Source organism: Mobula hypostoma, chromosome 7 (assembly GCF_963921235.1).
Source record: "Mobula hypostoma chromosome 7, sMobHyp1.1, whole genome shotgun sequence".
NCBI lineage: Eukaryota > Metazoa > Chordata > Chondrichthyes > Myliobatiformes > Myliobatidae > Mobula > Mobula hypostoma.
In genome coordinates this window covers 111,965,832-111,984,097 of record NC_086103.1, presented here as the reverse complement: position 1 = coordinate 111,984,097, position 18,266 = coordinate 111,965,832, and the positions used below count along the sequence as shown (strand labels likewise).

Sequence of the window (18,266 nt, the reverse complement as noted above, 5' to 3'; positions counted from 1 at the left end):
GAGATCATTGTTTTCTGGAGCTGTGTAGGTTTTGGGCAGCTGATAGATTTAAAAAAAAATGCTTTCAAAACTGTTTGCACTGTATTAACTTATTTGGATGAAATATCCAGACACCTTCAATCACAGAAAGAAATGGTAAAAAAGGAAAACTGAAGGCTTTTTATGAATTTTGCAAAAACAAGATGGGTTAATTATACTGGACAATGATTTTTTTTGAAAGTGTTGCTTCCTCAGAATTTTTATTTGTTTATGGTAGACTGCTTGAAAATGAACACATATAATATCTCACTACTCATATCACATAGGAGTTTGGAGAAACTTTTGTTGAATATAATGCATTAAATGCATTTAATTGCTGACACTTTACAATAGTTCAACTCTTCTAAAAATGTTTAGATGATTTTCATTTGTCTTCTCGCTTAAGTGACCAATAATAAAGGCATAGGTAGAATAACATCTAATAATTGTGATAGATGTTGCTGTGAAGTAACCAATACTGGGAACTATATACTCTGAGATACTTCGAGAAGGTGGACAATATGGGAAAAGAGAGGAATCTGATTAATAAGGGATTAGATAAAGACATTTGAGATGATAGTTCGGAAAATCAGTGTGAGTGGAGCTACATCATAGTAAGTTGAGAAAACATTGGTGGGAGTTACCTCTAGACCCCAAAACAATAGTGGTAATGCAAGATAGAGTCAGGAAGTTAATGCTAATGAAGGTAATATCAATCATGAGGAAATTTTAAAGTATAGATGGGGCAAACCAAAATAGTAGTAACAATCTGGAGGACGAATTCATGGAGTATATTGTTTTCTGCAGGGATTGCTCCCTACGTGACTCCCTTGTCCATTCGTCCCTCCCCATTGATCTCCCTTCTGGCACTTATCCTTGCAAGAGGAACAAGTGCCACACCTGCCCCTACACCTCCTCCCTCACTACTATTCAGGGCTCCAAATAGTCCCTCCAGGTGAGGCAACACTTCACCTGTGAATCTGTTGCGGTCATCCGCTGTATCCAGTGCTCTCGGTGTCACCCCCTGTACATCAGTGAGACCCGACGCAAATTGGGAGACAGCTTCACCGAGCACCTATGCTCTGCCTGCCAGAAAAAGCGGGGTCACCCAGTGGCCAACCATTTTAATTCCACTTCCCGTTCCCATTCCGACATGTCAGTCCATGGCCTCTTCTACTGTCACAATGAGACCACACTTGGGTTGGAGGAGCAACACCTTGTATTCCATCTTAGGTTGGAGGAACAACACCTTGTGTAGCCTCCAACCCGATGGCATGAACATCGGTTTCTCAAACTTCCGGTAATCTCCTCCCCTGCCCCCCCACCCCACCTCACCATTCTCCATTTTCCCCCTCACCTTATCTCCTTATCTGCCTATCAACTCTCTCTGATGCTCCTTCCTCTTTTCTTTCGTCCATGGCCCTCTGTCCTCTCCTACCAGATTCTCTCTTCTCCAGCCAATCAACTTCACATCCTTCCCCCACCTCCCAACTCCTTGACTCCTCGTCTTCCCCCCTCCACCCAGTCCTGATGAAGGGTCTCGGCCGGAAATGTCGACTGTACTCTTTTCCATAGATGCTGTCTGGCCTGCTGAGTTCCTCCAGCATTTTGTACGTGTTGAGTATATTGGAGATGCTCTTTTATTTCAGTATGATGAAGGATTGGTGAAGGCATTATTTGACTGAGAAGAGGTTTATAATCTGGTAATTAAGACCTTCAGAGAAGGGTGACCATAGTATAAATTTCAAAATAATTTTATTTCAATCTGAAAACGGGATGTTGGAAACAAAGCAAACTACAAGGGTGTGAGTCACAAATTGGCCTTGAAGGTTTTGGAAGTGTCCTTGGCTGTTTACGGTCTGTCAATAATTTAGCTGAGGAGATGAAGTGAGATGTATCCAAATATTAACATAAAGCCAGATGGCAGTGCAGTTTATAGGAGGATATATAGCATGTTCAGGAGGATATAGAGATTTAATGAGTGAGCAAGGACATGGATGAGGGATAACAATTTTGAAATGGATTAGGGTCATCAGCTTTGGTTGGAAAAATGTATTTCTGTCAAAATGCTGAGAGACTGGAAGGTGTTCATGTTCAGGAGACATAGATGTCCTTGTCTGCAATTTCACTGTTATCATGCAAGTGTAGCAAGTGATAATGAAATTAAATTGTAAATTAATCTTAATTGCAAAAGGATTTGAGCATGAGTAAAGATTGTTTGAATTATTAGGCCTTGGTGAGATGGCATCTGAAATATCATAGACCCCTACCGAAGGAAGAATAAATTGCAATAAAATAGAATGTAATTAAGATTCTCCTGATTAATTTATGGCACAGGGATATTAACCTAGAGGTAAAGATTATGCTGACTGGGTCTTTTTTAAGTTTTGAAGAATGAGAGATAACCCCATTAAATATACTCTTACAGCTTTCAGAGGAAAGAAACAGGAATAATATATACCCTGGTTAGATTGCCCCAAACTGGGATCATTTCTAAAGAAATGGGTCAACCATACAAGTCTGAGATGAGTAATTTTTACACTCAGATTAGTTGGCCGTTGGATCACCGTACCCAAGACAATTATTGATGTATGATAAAGATGCAATAGATTTTTGAAGGGTATAGATAAAAGATCAATCGTGATTTTATTGTAATTGACAATGCTGTCTCCCCAGATTCCTCCAAGCTCACTGGAAGTATATATCAGCCATTTTCAGTGTACTTTCCCAAGCCAGCATCCAGCATTGAGCGTCCTTATTAGGTTACATTAGCTCCTTTGGGTAGGGCATGTCATTCACATGTCTGCTCCAGACTTTCAGAGCTCTGTTCCAAGCTCTGTTGCAGGAAAATGATAGAGGAAAATTATTCAAGAATTTCTCAAAGGCTTCTTTCAAGTGTTGCAGCGCCATAGTTCCGTGAAATCTCTGGCCCATGGTCACTCAAAGTAGAAATTCAGGAATTTGAATCACTGCATGTGGAGCACATAGGAGCCCGGTTTAATGGTGAAAGGAGTACTCAACTTTGCAAACTATTCACCTGTCCACACCTGTCTCTGGGTTCCTTGCTAAACATAGTAGTCACCTTGAACCCACAGAATGTGTGGAAGTAAGTCATCCTCAATCCCAAGAGACCACTGGAGAGTGAAAAATCAGATGAGTGCTAGGCAACACAGAGTGGTAGATTTTCTTGGCCTAGGTTTAATAACATGGTGATTAATTTGCCAGATTTATTGCTGGGATTTCTAGCCAGCTCATGGGTTAGTAATCTTACCAATATTTTGTTTTAGTTTTATCATCTCTTTGCATATCGAGTCAGAGTTGTTTGGCACAGAAATGGGTCTGTGTTGCCAATCTAGGCTAGTCCTATTTGCCCATGTTAAACCTAGTTCTATCTATTCCTTTCCTATCTTGTCCAAATGATAGTTACCTTGAAACCATATTGTTATCAGATCCAGAGAATCCGACATCTTAAAATTTAAAAAGCAAAATGCAGCAAAGAAAGACTTAAAGGTTTCAACACTATGTTAGCTACTCTTGCTGAAGCTAGACTCCTTGTGCACTCCAGTATTTATGAGCAGCTTAAAGTTTGTATTTCTGAAAAATCACTTTCTGACATCTAAAAAATAAACTACCCCTCAAGTCCAGGGCAAGATTGGGTATCGAAATAATAGGGAAAACATGCTGATTGTATGATTGCTTCTCGATTAGTCAGGGTGTCAAAGGTTACGGGAAGAAGGCAGGAAAATGGGGTTGAGAGGGATAATAAATCAGGCATGATTGAATGGCAGAGCAGACTGGATGGGCTGAGTGGCCTGATTTTGCTCCTATTGTATGCCTTCTGGTCTTAAGGAATTCAGGAGTAATTGTGGCCATTGTGTTCTCAATATTCTGCCTTTCACTCTGACCCATAAACTATAACCCATCTGCATACATCCACTCTTTCTCCACATCTCTTAGTAGTTCTATTTCACAGGTGTTTATTGATATTGTATTTACAAATAATAGTTGACCTGACTGCATCAGGAAGACGCATCTAATTTTTTTTTAAATCTCTGCCTATTTTCTGCTTTCACATCTGAAAGGCATGGCTCTAATTATTGGACACTGTCTCTAAATGGAGACTAAAGATTGACTTTTTGTCGCATGGACATTGAAACATAACTAATTCTGTCGTTTGCGTCAAACCTGTGAGGATTGTGCTGGGCAGCCTGCAAGTGTCACTACGCTTCTGACAGCCCACAACTTACTAACCCCTGAATGTGGGAGGAAACCGGAGCATCCAAAGGAAACCTACACAGTCATAGGAAGAATGTACAAACTCCTTACAGACCGTAGCGGGAATTGAACCCATATCTGGCACTGTAAAGTGTTGTGCTAAATGCTTTTTGCTACTGTGCTACCCCGATTGGCTCTAATCAACAACTAGTGTGTCTTGGCATGCCTTACCATTTCCCTTTATTGTGTTGACTTTCTGTATAATGGTCAAATGGTCACTTCCCTTTGGGAGGCTGAGCTTGTTGTTAAGGCCCTGCACAGTACAGGGTCTTCTCACTGTATGGTTTGATTTCGTAATAAAGGATCAAAGTACTTTTTTCGACTTTGGACTTGTTTATTTGGGAACGCGTCACACGGTGGAGAGTCCCTCATTCAGCCTCTCAGGTGTTTTGGGTTTGTTTTTCAAGTAACTACTACAGATTCTGTTTTTTTAAAAAAAAAATTATGGATTGCGAAATGGGCATCTGCATAATGTATTTGTTCATTGAAGATTGGGTGATTTGCAGGCATTTGTTGCAGCTGATTAATTGGATCCCTGAGCACAACAATCTGAATTTCCTGTTCACAAATATCCTCCTGCACATTGTCAAATATGAAAGTATACCAGAAGGATTTCCATAATAGCAGTGAATAACCTGAACTGGTATTTATTTCTTGTCCCACCATTGGTAAGACATCTGCTATCTTTGGTTTCAGTGGATCAGAGTTAAAGTGGATAGCAATTGAAATTGCTGCTAATAGTGAATCATTTGCAGAATTAATAAATGAACGCAGATGCAATAAAGCTGTTTATGGCTTTCTGAATGAACACATTGTGTGTAAGAAAAACGCAACAAAGGGTGGGGGGGGGGGGTTGTATTTGTCCAGTCCGTAGACTGGGAAAGAGTTGAAACTAATTGGGACTACATTGAAGTCAGAGGGAAGTTGTATTGAAATAATGAGCAAACTCACACCACACCACAAGTGAAAATAGAAATATGTGTGTGAAGACAGAAGTACAGCAGCTAAGAGAGGTGTCTAGTAACAGAAAGCAGTGACTGTAATGCTATTTCAGCCAGGCATACAAACCGGGGTGGAATGTACTGCTAGAATCGTTAAATAACTGTCAAAATTTATTTATTGAAAGTTAACATAATTGGACTAGGAGGAAAAGGAACGGACGATAGATTTTATTGACACTAGAGAGACACACAAAATGCTGGAGGAACTCAGCAAATCAGGCAACATCTATGCAAGGGAATAGGCAGTCGGCGTTTTGGGCTAAATCAGGACAGGAAATGAAGGGGGTAGAAGAAGGTGGGGCAGGGGAAGGAGCGCAAGTTGGCACTTTACGGACATTTGCTTTGTTTGTTACCCACACTCTGGAATTGGATTCTGCCTGGGTCACTAATAGTGGAACCAATAAGCTGGTGCAAGAGGCAGAAGATTCCATTGGGATGCTGAAATCAATAGAGCTAGCTCGAGCGGCACCTATTTTCAGCTTCAAAAAACAAAAACCCTAAAATACAAGGAATAACTGCCAGTGGGTCAGCGCAAGATAAGGTACGATGTCTTGAAAATTTAAACTTAATAAGCCAAGCAGATTAAATTCCTGGCACATGAAATTTAGTTTGTGAAATCTCTCCTTTGTAATATAATCTATGACATAAAAGTAGCAATTTGGTAAATGTATGCTGCACTTCCCCCATGTCCTTCCAAGGGTATGGTTTGCAGAGCTGCTCACCATTAACAAGGTGTGGTCCAACCATGCTTTGGGTAATTAGTATTAACTTCTTTGTGCTCATACTCATGATATAAAGGCCAGCATTTCACTAGCAGTTTTTTTTTATTAATTTCTTGGCTACAGATTTTGAATTTACAGTGCATCTCTTTTTTGTGGCTATTAACAGAGTGTGCTTGATGTAGCCATGCCAAGTCAAAGATGAATAGCCTGCAATGGTCACAGTTTTTCCCCATTTGTTCTTTCTGTAGACATTAAAGACTTTCACCTACACTACTGTCTTTGTTCATTAGCCAGCTTGAGTACATGGTCATCTGACCCATCCATCAAAGCCATTTAGAAGTATGCAGGTAGTTGCAGTCCCAGCCATGTGAGAACCCACAAGACACATCTTACAAGCTTAAGTGTATCAAGTATCTGAACTCTCTTCTGCTCAGTCAGGTCAACAATATGTCTTTAATTCTATGATCAGTAGCTCGTGCTGTAGGTCGGTTGTAGAGTACATGCCTTGCATGTGAGACCACTGTGAGCTGCAGATAAAACTCACTGAATTGAAAACAAGTTTGTGTGATGCCAGGCAATAGAAACCAGAAGTGTTAGGTGCCCGATCACTGTGCTGAGCCTGGAGATGGAGATGGGGATGGCTGGAAAAGGGCTATTTTCAGTTTTTGAATCAGATTGAGAGGCGCAAGCATCTTCAGCAAGATACACTGTAATTTTCACTTATTGATATCGACATTCAGTTTTGTCTATACTGTAACAGACTGTAATATACAGTCTATATTGTAATTTTCACTCATTGATGTGGACTTTCAGTCTTGTGATTCTTTTGGAATTAATTCTAGGTTTAGGACCATTGAGTGAAGTTTTCAAAGGCAGCTGTATACAAGACTGCATTCAAAAGGCACAACACTTAAATGCTTCAGTATTGGGGGAAAAGACTGTAGTGAAGTGCAATGCATCTTGCTCAAGTATGTAGTGTTAATGAAGGAAGTTTTCCAGTTTAGCAATAAAATATTACCGATTGATTATTGTCCTATTATTAAAATAGCATCACACAAAAAATGCTGCCTGGACTGCTGAGTTCCTCCAGCATTTCGTGTGTGTTGCTTGGATTTTCAGTATCTGCAGACTTTCTCTTGTTTGTGATTAAAATAGCATGTTTTGGCAACATTGTTTATGAATATATATATATTATGGAAATGCAAAAGCGCAGGAATATAAGAAGCTGCAGAGAGTGGTGGACCCTGCCAGTATATCCCTCCCCACCAATGGAGGCATTGCCTCAAGAAGGAAACATCTATCATCAAGGAACCCCATCTTCCAGGCCGTGCCATCTTTTCACGGCTACTGTCGGGAAGGAGGTATAGAAGCCCGAAGTCCCATACCACTGGCTTCAAGAACAGCTACTTCACTTTAACCATTTGCTCTTGAACCAACTGGCCAAACACCAATTGTTGCAGTTTAGCATCTCTGTGGTCACCATAGACTATTCTGCACTAAAATTAATTTTATTTTTGTTTGTTTTTTGTTAAAATGTTTGAAACTTTTTTGTATAATTTAAGTTTAATTTGTTTTCCTTGTGAATGCTGCTTGAATGCTCCTTCGTGCCTGTGATCCTGCCGCAAGTTATTGCACCAGTGGATATGTGTATTTGTGCACATAACAACAAACTTGACTTTGAAAAATTACTAATTATTCTAGCCTTAGATTTCACTTTCTGTACCTTGTTTTCAGGAAATGGCCTTGCGTAGTCAGCTGCCAACTATGGAACAGGATGGTAGTCCTCAAAATCCAGTTTCTTCATCTGCAATGCCACAGGACGCAAGGACAATGACAACCAACAGTTCAGATCCGTTCCTTAATAGGTGGGTACTCAATCTAAAATGCATTGTGAAAGGGAAAGGTACTGTGGTGTAACAAAATTCTGTTTTAAATATGATTTTTGTAGATTGAGGAAATCATTGAATGTACAGCGTTCACTTTGGGTTGTAAGTTTCGCTGGTGACAGTTTTGAACATTGTACAAAAGCAGCAGAAAAGTAAAGTCTACTCTTCATGTAGACCATTAATGTTGCTAATTTTGAGTTTTGTGAACTGCACGTGCTTAATTAGTCACTTTCAGTCACTTTTAGAGAAATACGAAAAATTTGACCGAATCAAATCCAAGTCTATCATTAAGCTGTTTCATCTGGAAAATAAGCACATGGGGCCCATTTACAAGATAAGTGTTGTGTAAGTATTAGGAGACATTAGCAGAGTTAGCTATTATGATCAGTGAAATGCATGGGGTGTTTTAAGAAGTGCTGTCCCTAAATTTAAATAGGGAGGCTCTTGGGGGGGGGGGGGAGAAATCAGCTATCAAGTCTTAGATTCTTAAAAAAAAATTAAGACTTGATAACTGATTTTTTTTCCTAGATCCTCCCTACTTAAATGCACTCCTTGCACTACAAAATATGCTATTTGATTGTTGCTGTACACATTCCAATATTGCCAGTGTGTATGTATATCTAATGCAGAGAACTTTTATTAGTAGCTCAACTTAAATGGAAGAGGAATAAAGTAGATTTGCAAATTGCAGTAGAATATTTAGTTAGTACTGCCCTTTGATTTAGTTATGGTAACTTCATAATTGAAGGCAAATGTGCACTTAGTCTCTTGCAAAGAGTTGTCTTGTATAGGAACATCAACATTTTTCCTAAGGTCTTCATTCAATAAAGGAATCTTCGGGACTTCCTAAAACTATTATGCATGTACTCTAGTATCTGGCAGCCATGCCGTAGTAGGTGTTGGATGCCTTCCAGAACGATTTTTAAATTTTAAAATCACAGCAATTAATAACTTGCCTTGCAACGCTTTGCTGCTGTGTAGTTCTGAAAAAGTTAATTATATACGTATGTATTTATGTCATTAGATCCACCAATTAATGAACATTTGTTAAACTGTTCAGACAGGGATTCTTAAATGTGATTTTTTTAGTTGAGCATTGAGATACTGAATAGAGACAAAATCTGAGAATTTATTATACAGTTGTAGTTGTAACTGGCTGTAATTGGGAACTTAAGCTGTTTATAGATTTGGAGCAATTTGCAAAATCTCTGCTTTACCCTTCCAAAATTGTCCTCATTATGCTTACCATAAACAATATCACCACCTTTCTGAAAATGATTGTTTTGAATGTAGTCTTCCCTCTAAATTGTGTCCTTCTGCCCTAGAACTTTATGAAACTCCCACTTACATTTTTGTCCTTGCTAAACCACTGGAACAGTCTCAATTCAAGTTATACAAGTTCTCCTTTAGCAACATCAATAGACTGGAGTCCACGTGTACATCAATAACACCCAGTTCCACTTTTTCAATATCTCATCCCAGCCCTTTACTTCCTTTATTGTAGATGGTTGTCCACATTCAGCCGATTTTTGCCAGAGCTGATTTCTCTAGTGGTGTATTACAAAGACTGAGTATGAAATCTCTGATAATTTCTAAGCCCTTGCCATGAATTCTTTCAACTGGTTTAATCATTGACCCTGCCAAAAACCTACTTGATTGCTGATACGAGGAATTCTGCAGATGCTGGAAATTCAAGCAACACACATCAAAGTTGCTAGTGAACGCAGCAGGCCAGGCAGCATCTCTGGGAAGAGGTACAGTCGACATTTCGGGCCGAGACCCTTCGTCAGGACTAACTGAAGGAAGAGCTAGTAAGAGATTTGAAAAGGGGAGAGGGAGATCCAAAATGATAGGAGAAGACAGGAGGGGGAGGGATGGAGCCAAGAGCTGGACAGTTGATTGGCAAAAGGGATATGAAAGGATCATGGGACAGGAGGCCCAGAGAGAAGGAAAAGGGGGAGGAGGGGGGAAAACCCAGAGAATGGGCAAGGGGTATAGTCAGAGGGACAAAGGAGAGAGAGAGAAAGAATGTGTGTATATAAATAAATAACGGATGGGGTACGAGGGGGAGGTAGGGCATTAGCGGAAGTTTGAGAAGTCAATGTTCATGCCATCAGGTTGGATGCTACCCAGACAGAATATAAGGTGTTGTTCCTCCAACCTGAGTGTGGCTTCATCTTGACAGTAGAGGAGGCCGTGGATAGACATGTCAGAATGGGAATGGGATGTGAAATTAAAATGTGTGGCCACTGGGAGATCCTGCTTTCTCTGGCGGACAGAGCGTAGGTGTTCAGCGAAACGGTCTCCCAGCCTGCGTCGGGTCTCGCCAATATATAGAAGGCGACATCAGGAGCACCGGACGCAGCAGTATATCACCCTAGCCGACTTACAAGTGAAGTGTTGCCTCACCTGGAAGGACTGTCTGGGGCCCTGAATGGTGGTAAGGGAGGAAGTGTAAGGGCATGCGTACCACTTGTTCTGCTTACAAGGATAAGTGCCAGGAGGAAGATCAGTGGGGAGGGATGGGGGGAACGAATGGACAAGGGAGTCGCACTTTCACCCTGCCCTCAAGTTTACCTGGTCCATTTCCAACACCTCCCTCCCCTTTCTAGATCCTTCTGTCTCTATCTCTGGAGACAGCTTATCTACTGATGTCTTCTATAAGCCTACTTCTCACCCTGTCTCTTGCAAAAATGCCAACCCCTTCTCGCAATTCCTCCGTCTCCGCCGCATCTGCTCTCAGGATGAGGCTTTTCATTCCAGGATGAGGGAGATGTCCTCCTTTTTTAAGTAAAGGGGCTTCCCTTCCTTCACCATCAACTCTGCTGTCAAACGCATCTCCCAATTTCACGCACATCTGCTCTCACTCCATCCTCCTGCCACCCCACTAGGAATAGGGTTCCCCTGGTCCCCAACTTCCACCCCACCAGCCTCCGGGTCCAACATATTATTCTCCGTAACTTCCGCCACCTCCAACGGGATCCCACCACTAAGCACATCTTTCCCTCCCCCCCATATCTCTGCATTCCGCAGGGATTGCACCCTACGCGACTCCCTTGTCCATTCGTGTCCCCCCATCCCTCCCCACTGATCTCCCTCCTGGCACTTATCCTTGTCAGCGGAACAAGTGCTACGCATGCCCTTACACTTCCTCCCTTACCACCATTCAGGGCCCCAAACAGTCCTTCCAGGTGAGGCGACACTTCACCTTTGAGTTGGCTGGGGTGATATACTGCGTCCGGTGCTCCCGATGTGGCCTTCTATATATTGGCGAGACCCGATGCAGACTGGGAGATCGTTTTGCTGAACACCTACTCTCTGTCCGCCAGAGAAAGCAGGATCTCCCAGTGGCCACACATTTTAATTCCACATCCCATTCCCATTCTGATATGTCTATCCATGGCCTCCTCTACTGTAAAGATGAAGCCACACTCAGGTTGGAGGAACAACACCTTATATTCCGTCTGGGTAGCCTCCAACCTGATGGCACGAACATTGACTTCTCAAACTTCCACTAAAGCCCCACCTCCCCCTCGTACCCCATCCGTTATTTATTTATATACACACATTCTTTCTCTCTCTCTCTCCTTTTTCTCCCTCTGTCCCTCTGACTATACCCCTTGCCCATCCTCTGGGTTTTTCCCCCCCTCCCCCCTTTCCTTCTCCTTGGGCCTCCTGTCCCATGATCCTCTCATATCCCTTTTGCCAATCAACTGTCCAGCTCTTGGCTCCATCCCTCCCCTCCTGTCTTCTCCTATCATTTTGGATCTCCCCCTCCCCCTCCCCCTCCCACTTTCAAATCTCTTACTAGCTCTTCCTTCCTTCCCTGCATGGCAGTACTTAGTAACACCCTCTTTGGCAAGTATCACAGCTTGTAAACGCTTTCTGTAGCCAGCTAAGAGTCTTCCAATTCTTGTTTGGGGAGTTTTTGCCCATTCCTTGCAAAAGGCTTCTAGTTCTGTGAGATTCTTGGGCTGTCTTGCATGCACTGCTCTTTTGAGATCTATCCATAGATTCTCGATGATGTTTAGGTCAGGGGACTGTGAGGGCCATGGCAAAACCTTCAGTTGGCACCTCTTGAGGTAGTTCATTGTGGATTTGGAGGTGTGTTTAGCATTGTTATCCTGTTGTGGAAGCCATCCTCTTTTCATCTTCGGCTTTTTGACAGTCGGTGTGATGTTTGCTTCCAGAATTTGCTGGTATTTAATTGAATTCATTCTTCCCTCTACCAGTAAATGTTCCCCGTGCCACTGGCTGCAACACAAGCCCAAAGCATGATTGATCCACCCCGGTGCTTAACAGTTGGAGAGGTGTTCTTTTCATGAAATTCTGCACCCTTTTTTCTCCAATCATACCTTTGCTCATTGCGGCCAATAAGTTCTATTCAGAAGGTTTAAAGGAACATCTAAACAAGCCTGATGCATTTTAAAAACAAGTCCTGTGGACTGATGAAGTTAAAATAGAGAATCTGTGGATAGACCTCAAAAGAGCAGTGCATGCAAGACGGCCCAAGTATCTCACAGAACTAGTAGCCTTTTGCAAGAAAGAATGGGCAAAATTCCCCCAAACAAGAATTGAAAGACTCTTTGTTGGCTACAGAAAGCGTTTACAGGCTGTGATACTCGCCAAAGGGGGTGTTACTAAGTACTGACCATGCAGGGTGCCCAAACTTTTGCTTTTCCTTTCTTGTTATTTTGAAACTAAAAGGTGGAAATAAAAAAAGTTTTCTTGCTTAAAATATTGGAAGAAATGTGTCATCTTTATCTTTATGCCTCTTGGAAATCAGTTCATCTTTTACTCATTTAGCTATTCACCGTAACAGAAATTTTGACCACGGGTGCCCAAACTTTTGCGTGCCACTGTAGCATCAATCAAAAGGATTAAAAGTCAACATTTCAGAATTGGACCCTTCATGACTGGAAAGGAAGGGGGAGACGCCAGAATAAAAAGTTGAGGAAGGAGAACAAGCCAGTAGATGATATGTAAAGCCAGGTGTGTGGAAAATGTCAAGGGCTGGAGAAGAAAGAATCTGATAGGAGAAGCGAGTGGACCATGGGAGAAAGGGAAAAAGGTCACCAGGGGGAGGTGATAGGTAGGTGAGGGAAGAGAAGAGGCAAGAAACCGGAGTGGGGAATAGAAGAGGGGAAGGAGGGAGGGGAAAGAAGAAATCAATGTTCATGCCACAAGGTTGTAAGCGACCCAGACAGAATATGAGATGGTGCTCCTCCACCCCGAGAGTGGCCTAATCGTAGCAAAGGAGGCCGTGGTCTCTTCTTTTTCACTGTGATTATCCACTTTTGCCTCTTTACTTTTGAATGTACCTACAATGCATTTTGCAACTTTGTTCCATATTGAAAGGGTGCACTGTGCAAGTTCTGATTTATTGCTCCATTTGATTCTAATGTGTTGGAGTGACTTTGTTCATGCTACTGACTTTAAAAAGGTTCTTTTATTTTCAGATTTGGGCTACATCTGCAGTGCATCAGTAGAAGTAAAAATCAATTTGCTTTCACTAAAGAATATTTAAAAAATAGAAGCTGGAGTAAACTATTTATCCATGTTTTCAGACACATAGAACATAGAATAGTACACCACACTACAGGCCCTTCGGCCCACAATGTTGTGCCAACCCTCAAACCCTGCCTCCCATATAAGCCCCCACCTTAAATTCCTCCATATACCTGTCTAGTAGTCTCTTAAACTTCACTAGTGTATCTGCCTCCACCACTGACTCAGGCAGTGCACTCCACACACCAACCACTCTCTGAGTAAAAAACCTTCCTCTAATATCCCCCTTGAACTTCCCACCCCTTACCTTAAAGCCATGTCCTCTTGTATTGAGCAGTGGTGCCCTGGGGAAGAGGTGCTGGCTATCCACTCCATCTATTCCTCTTATTATCTTGTACACCTCTATCATGTCTCCTCTCATCCTCCTCCTCTCCAAAGAGTAAAGCCCCTGCTCCCTTAATCTCTGATCATAATGCATACTTTCTAAACCAGGCAGTATCCTGGTAAATCTCCTCTGTACCCTTTCCAATGCTTCCACATCCTTTCTATAGTGAGACGACCAGAACGGGACACAGTACTCCAAGTGTGGCCTAACCAGAGTTTTATAGAGCTGTATCATTACATCGCGACTCCTTAAACTCTATCCCTCGACTTATGAAAGCTAACACCCCATAATCTTTCTTAACTACCCTATCCACCTGTGAGGCAACTTTCAGGGATCTGTGGACGTGTACCCTGAGATCCCTCTGCTCCTCCACACTACCAAGTATCCTGCCACTTACTTTGTACTCTGCCTTGGAGTTTGTCCTTCCAAAGTGTAGCACCTCACACTTCTCTGGGTTGAACTCCATCTGCCACTTCTCAGCCCACTCCTGCATCCAATCAATGTCTCTCTGCAATCTTTGACAATCCTCTACACCATCTACAACACCACCAACTTTTGTGTCATCTGCAAACTTGCCAACCCACCCTTCTACCCCCACATCCAGGTCGTTAATAAAATCACGAAAAGTAGAGGTTCCAGAACAGATCCTTGTGGGACATCACTAGTCACAATCCTCCAACCTGAATGTACTCCCTCCGCCACCACCCTCTGCCTTCTGCAGGCAATCCAATTCTGAATCCACCTGGCCAAACTTCACTGGATCCCATGCCTTCTAACTTTCTGAATAAGCCTACTGTGTGGAACCTTGTCAAATGCCTTACTAAAATCCATATAGATCACATCCACTGCACTACCCTCATCTATATGCCTGGTCACCTCCTCAGAGAACTCTATCAGGCTTGTTAGACACGATCTGCCCTTCACAAAGCCATGCTGACTGTCCCTGATCAGACCATGATTCTCTAAATGCCTATAGATCCTATCTCTAGAATCTTTTCCAACAGCTTTCCCACCACAGACGTTAGGCTCACTGGTCTATAATTACCCGGACTATCCCTACTACCTTTTTTGAATAAGGGGACAACATTCACCTCGCTCCAATCCTCCGGTACCATTCCCGTGGATAACGAGGACATAAAGATCCTAGTCAGAGGCTCAGCAATCTCTTCTCTCGCCTCGTGGAGCAGCCTGGGGAATATTCCATCAGGTCCCAGGGACTTACCCGTCCTAATGTATTTTAACAACTCCAACACCTCCTCTCCCTTAATATCAACATGCTTCAGAACATCAACCTCACTCATATTGTCCTCACCATCATCAAGTTCCCTCTCATTGGTGAACACCAAAGAGAAGTATTCATTGAGGACCTCACTCACTTCCACAAGCCTCCAGGCACATCTTCCCACCTTTATCTCTAATCGGTCCTACCTTCACTCCTGTCATCCTTTTTTTCTTCACATAATTGAAGAATGCCTTGGAGTTTTCCTTTACCCTACTCGCCAAGGCCTTCTCATGCCTCCTTCTTGCTCTTCTCAGCCCCTTCTTGAGCTCCTTTCTTGCTTCCCTATATTCCTCAATAGACCCATTTGATCCTTGCTTCCTAAACCTCATGTAAGCTGCCTTCTTCCACCTGACTAGATTTTCCATCTCACTTGTCACCCATGGTTCCTTCACCCTTCCATTCTTTATCTTCCTCACCGGGACAAATTTATCCCTAACATCCTGCAAGAGATCTCTAAACATCGACCACATGTCCATAGTACATTTCCCTGCAAAAACATCATCCCAATTCACACCCGCAAGTTCTACCCTTATAGCTTCATAATTTGCCTTTCCCCAATTAAAAATTTTCCTGTCCTCTCTGATTCTATCCTTTTCCATGATAATGCTAAAGGCCAGGGAACGGTGGTCACTGTCCCCCAGATGCTCACCCACTGAGAGATCTGTGACCTGACCCGGTTCATTAACTAGTACTAGATCTAGTATGGCATTCCCCCTGGTCGGCCTGTCCACATACTGTGACAGGAATCCATCCTGGACACACTTAACAAACTCTGCCCCATCTAAACCCTTGGAACTAATCAGGTGCCAATCAATATTAGGGAAGTTAAAGTCACCCATGATAACAACCCTGTTATTTTAGCACTTTTCCAAAATCTGCCTCCCAATCTGCTCGTCTATATCTCTGCTGCTACCAGGGGGCCTATAGAATACCCCCAATAGAGGAACTGCTCCCTTCTTGTTCCTGACTTCCACCTATATTGACTCAAAAGAGGATCCTGCTACATTACCCACCCTTTCTGTAGCTGTAATAGTATCCCTGACCAGTAATGCCACCCTCCTCCCCTTTTTCCGCCCACTCTATCCCTTTTAAAGCACTGAAATCCAGGAATATTGAGAATCCGTTCCTGCCCTGGTGCCAGCCAAGTCTCTGTAATGGCCACTACATCATAATTCCATGTATGTATCCAAGCTCTCAGTTCATCACCTTTGTTCCTGATGCTTCTTGCATTGAGGTACACACATTTCAGCCCTTCTACCTTATTGTCTTTACACGGTTTATTCTGATTCTCTTTCCTCAAAGCCTCTCTGTATGTTAGATCTGGCTTTACTCCATGCACTTCCTTCACTGCTCTTTCGCTCTGGGTCCCATCCCCCTCGCAAATTAGTTTAAACCCTCCCAAACCATGCTAGCAAACCTACCTGCAAGGATATTGCTCCCCCTTGAGTTCAGGTGCAACCCATCCAATCTGTACAGGTCCCACCTTCCCCAGAAGAGATCCTAATCATCTAAAAATCTAAAACCCTCCTCCCTGCACCAACTCCTCAGCCACGCATTCAACTGCCATCTCTTCCAATTCTTACCATCACTGTCACGTAGCACTGGCAGCAATCCTGAGAAGCCACCCTTGAGGTCCTGTTCTTCAGCCTTCTGCCTAGTTCCCAAAACTCTCACTTCAGGACCTCATCCCGCTTCCTGCCTGTGTCGTTGGTCCCAACATGTATCATGACTTCTGGTTGCTTTCCCTGTCGTACCAGGATGTCGTGCACCCGGTCAGAGACATCCCGGACCCTGGCATCCGGGAGGCAACAACCCACGCGGGTGTCCTTCTCACGTCCACAAAATCTCCTGTCTGCTCCCCTGACTATAGAGTCTCCAATGACGACAGCTCTCCTCTTCTCCGTCCCACCCTTCTGCACCACAGGGTCAGACTCAGTGCCGGTGGCCCTGCCACCGTGGCACCAGAGTCTTTCATTGTAAAATATGAACCACATGCAACTAAGTCATTGAAAGGCAAATGTTGGTGAAAAGTCATTGATGCTGTCTGACATGCTGAGCATCCCCACCAATTTCCTTGTTTTACTTTAACTAAATTTACCATGTCCATTCTGAATTATTGGTGGCTCCCATTGCCTAAGGTATGCCAATAATTTCAAACATAGCCTTTTACTTAAGACTATTTTTGAGTTGAACTGTTGGTGGTTTTGTAGAACTTGCTTGCCTACAGTTAGGATAATTTTATTGATAAACATTCAAGTGCAAATTATATTCCATAATTTCTAAGGTGCAGTTTGTCTTTAGATTAGAATCTCAATTCTTAGGAAGATTTGTATTTTAGCTTCAAAGCGGGGAGCAGTGGTGTACTAGAAACTGAATCAGGCATTGAAATGAAAAACATTTGTTAAAACAAAATGGTGAATGAGGAACTTAATTTTAGCATGTTTGTCACTAGATCAAAGAAAATGGATGCATTTTCTTAATTGCTGGTTTCAGAGATTCACTAACTTTCCATGATGCAGTACTTGTACAAATAATTGCTCACTGTTATGGTTAGGCACAAATATAAAACAAATGGAATATGACAACACGTGATTACAAAACTCAGACACTAAAGCCTCTTGCTTAAAGCTACAGAGTGAAGTTATTCATAATCTGCATTACCACTTTCTGTATACATGCCTGATTTTCTGTTAATTAGATTGGATTTACCCTTTTCTTTCCTAAAGGCTTTGCGATCAGAAGCTCAAACCTAGAGGATATTTATCTTGTGTGTTTTGATGGTAGATCAAGGGGTGTATGCCTAAAGATGCCTAATTCTATTGATGTATAGTTTCTCTCTCCTCTGTTTCCCCTCTCTTTAGTGGAACGTACCATTCCAGGGAGGAGAGCACCGACAGCGGACTCGGAATGAGCAGTTACAGTGTACCCAGAACACCTGATGATTTTCTTAACAGTGTTGAGGAAATGGATATAGGTCTGTTTGGTAATGAGAAATATTCTTTTTAAAGCTGATGTAGCGCTTCAAACAAAATATTTCACTCAAGTAGATTTCCAAAATTAGGCAATGATATCCAGCATCTTCCATTGCCCGAGACTGCTAGAATTTGGTCTCCTTGTAGATTGGGGTGGCCCAAAACGGTGCAGGAACCTCTTCCAGTATAAGTGCTGACAAAACTATTTTGTCAGCCA

General features: G+C 42.5%; 1 protein-coding gene across 4 annotated transcripts in view; it reads left to right on the top strand.

Moving 5' to 3' along the window:
* yap1 (Yes1 associated transcriptional regulator) overlaps positions 1 to 18,266 on the top strand; it is a 158,560-nt gene that overhangs the window by 136,577 nt on the left and 3,717 nt on the right. For 2 of the 4 annotated variants that reach the window (XM_063053796.1, XM_063053794.1), the window contains 2 exons: positions 7,751 to 7,881; positions 17,939 to 18,060. In XM_063053796.1, the coding sequence (XP_062909866.1) occupies positions 7,751 to 7,881; positions 17,939 to 18,060 (253 nt within the window). The remainder of the gene's footprint in view (positions 1 to 7,750; positions 7,882 to 17,938; positions 18,061 to 18,266) is intronic. The other 2 variants (XM_063053797.1, XM_063053795.1) reach the window with 1 other exon arrangement.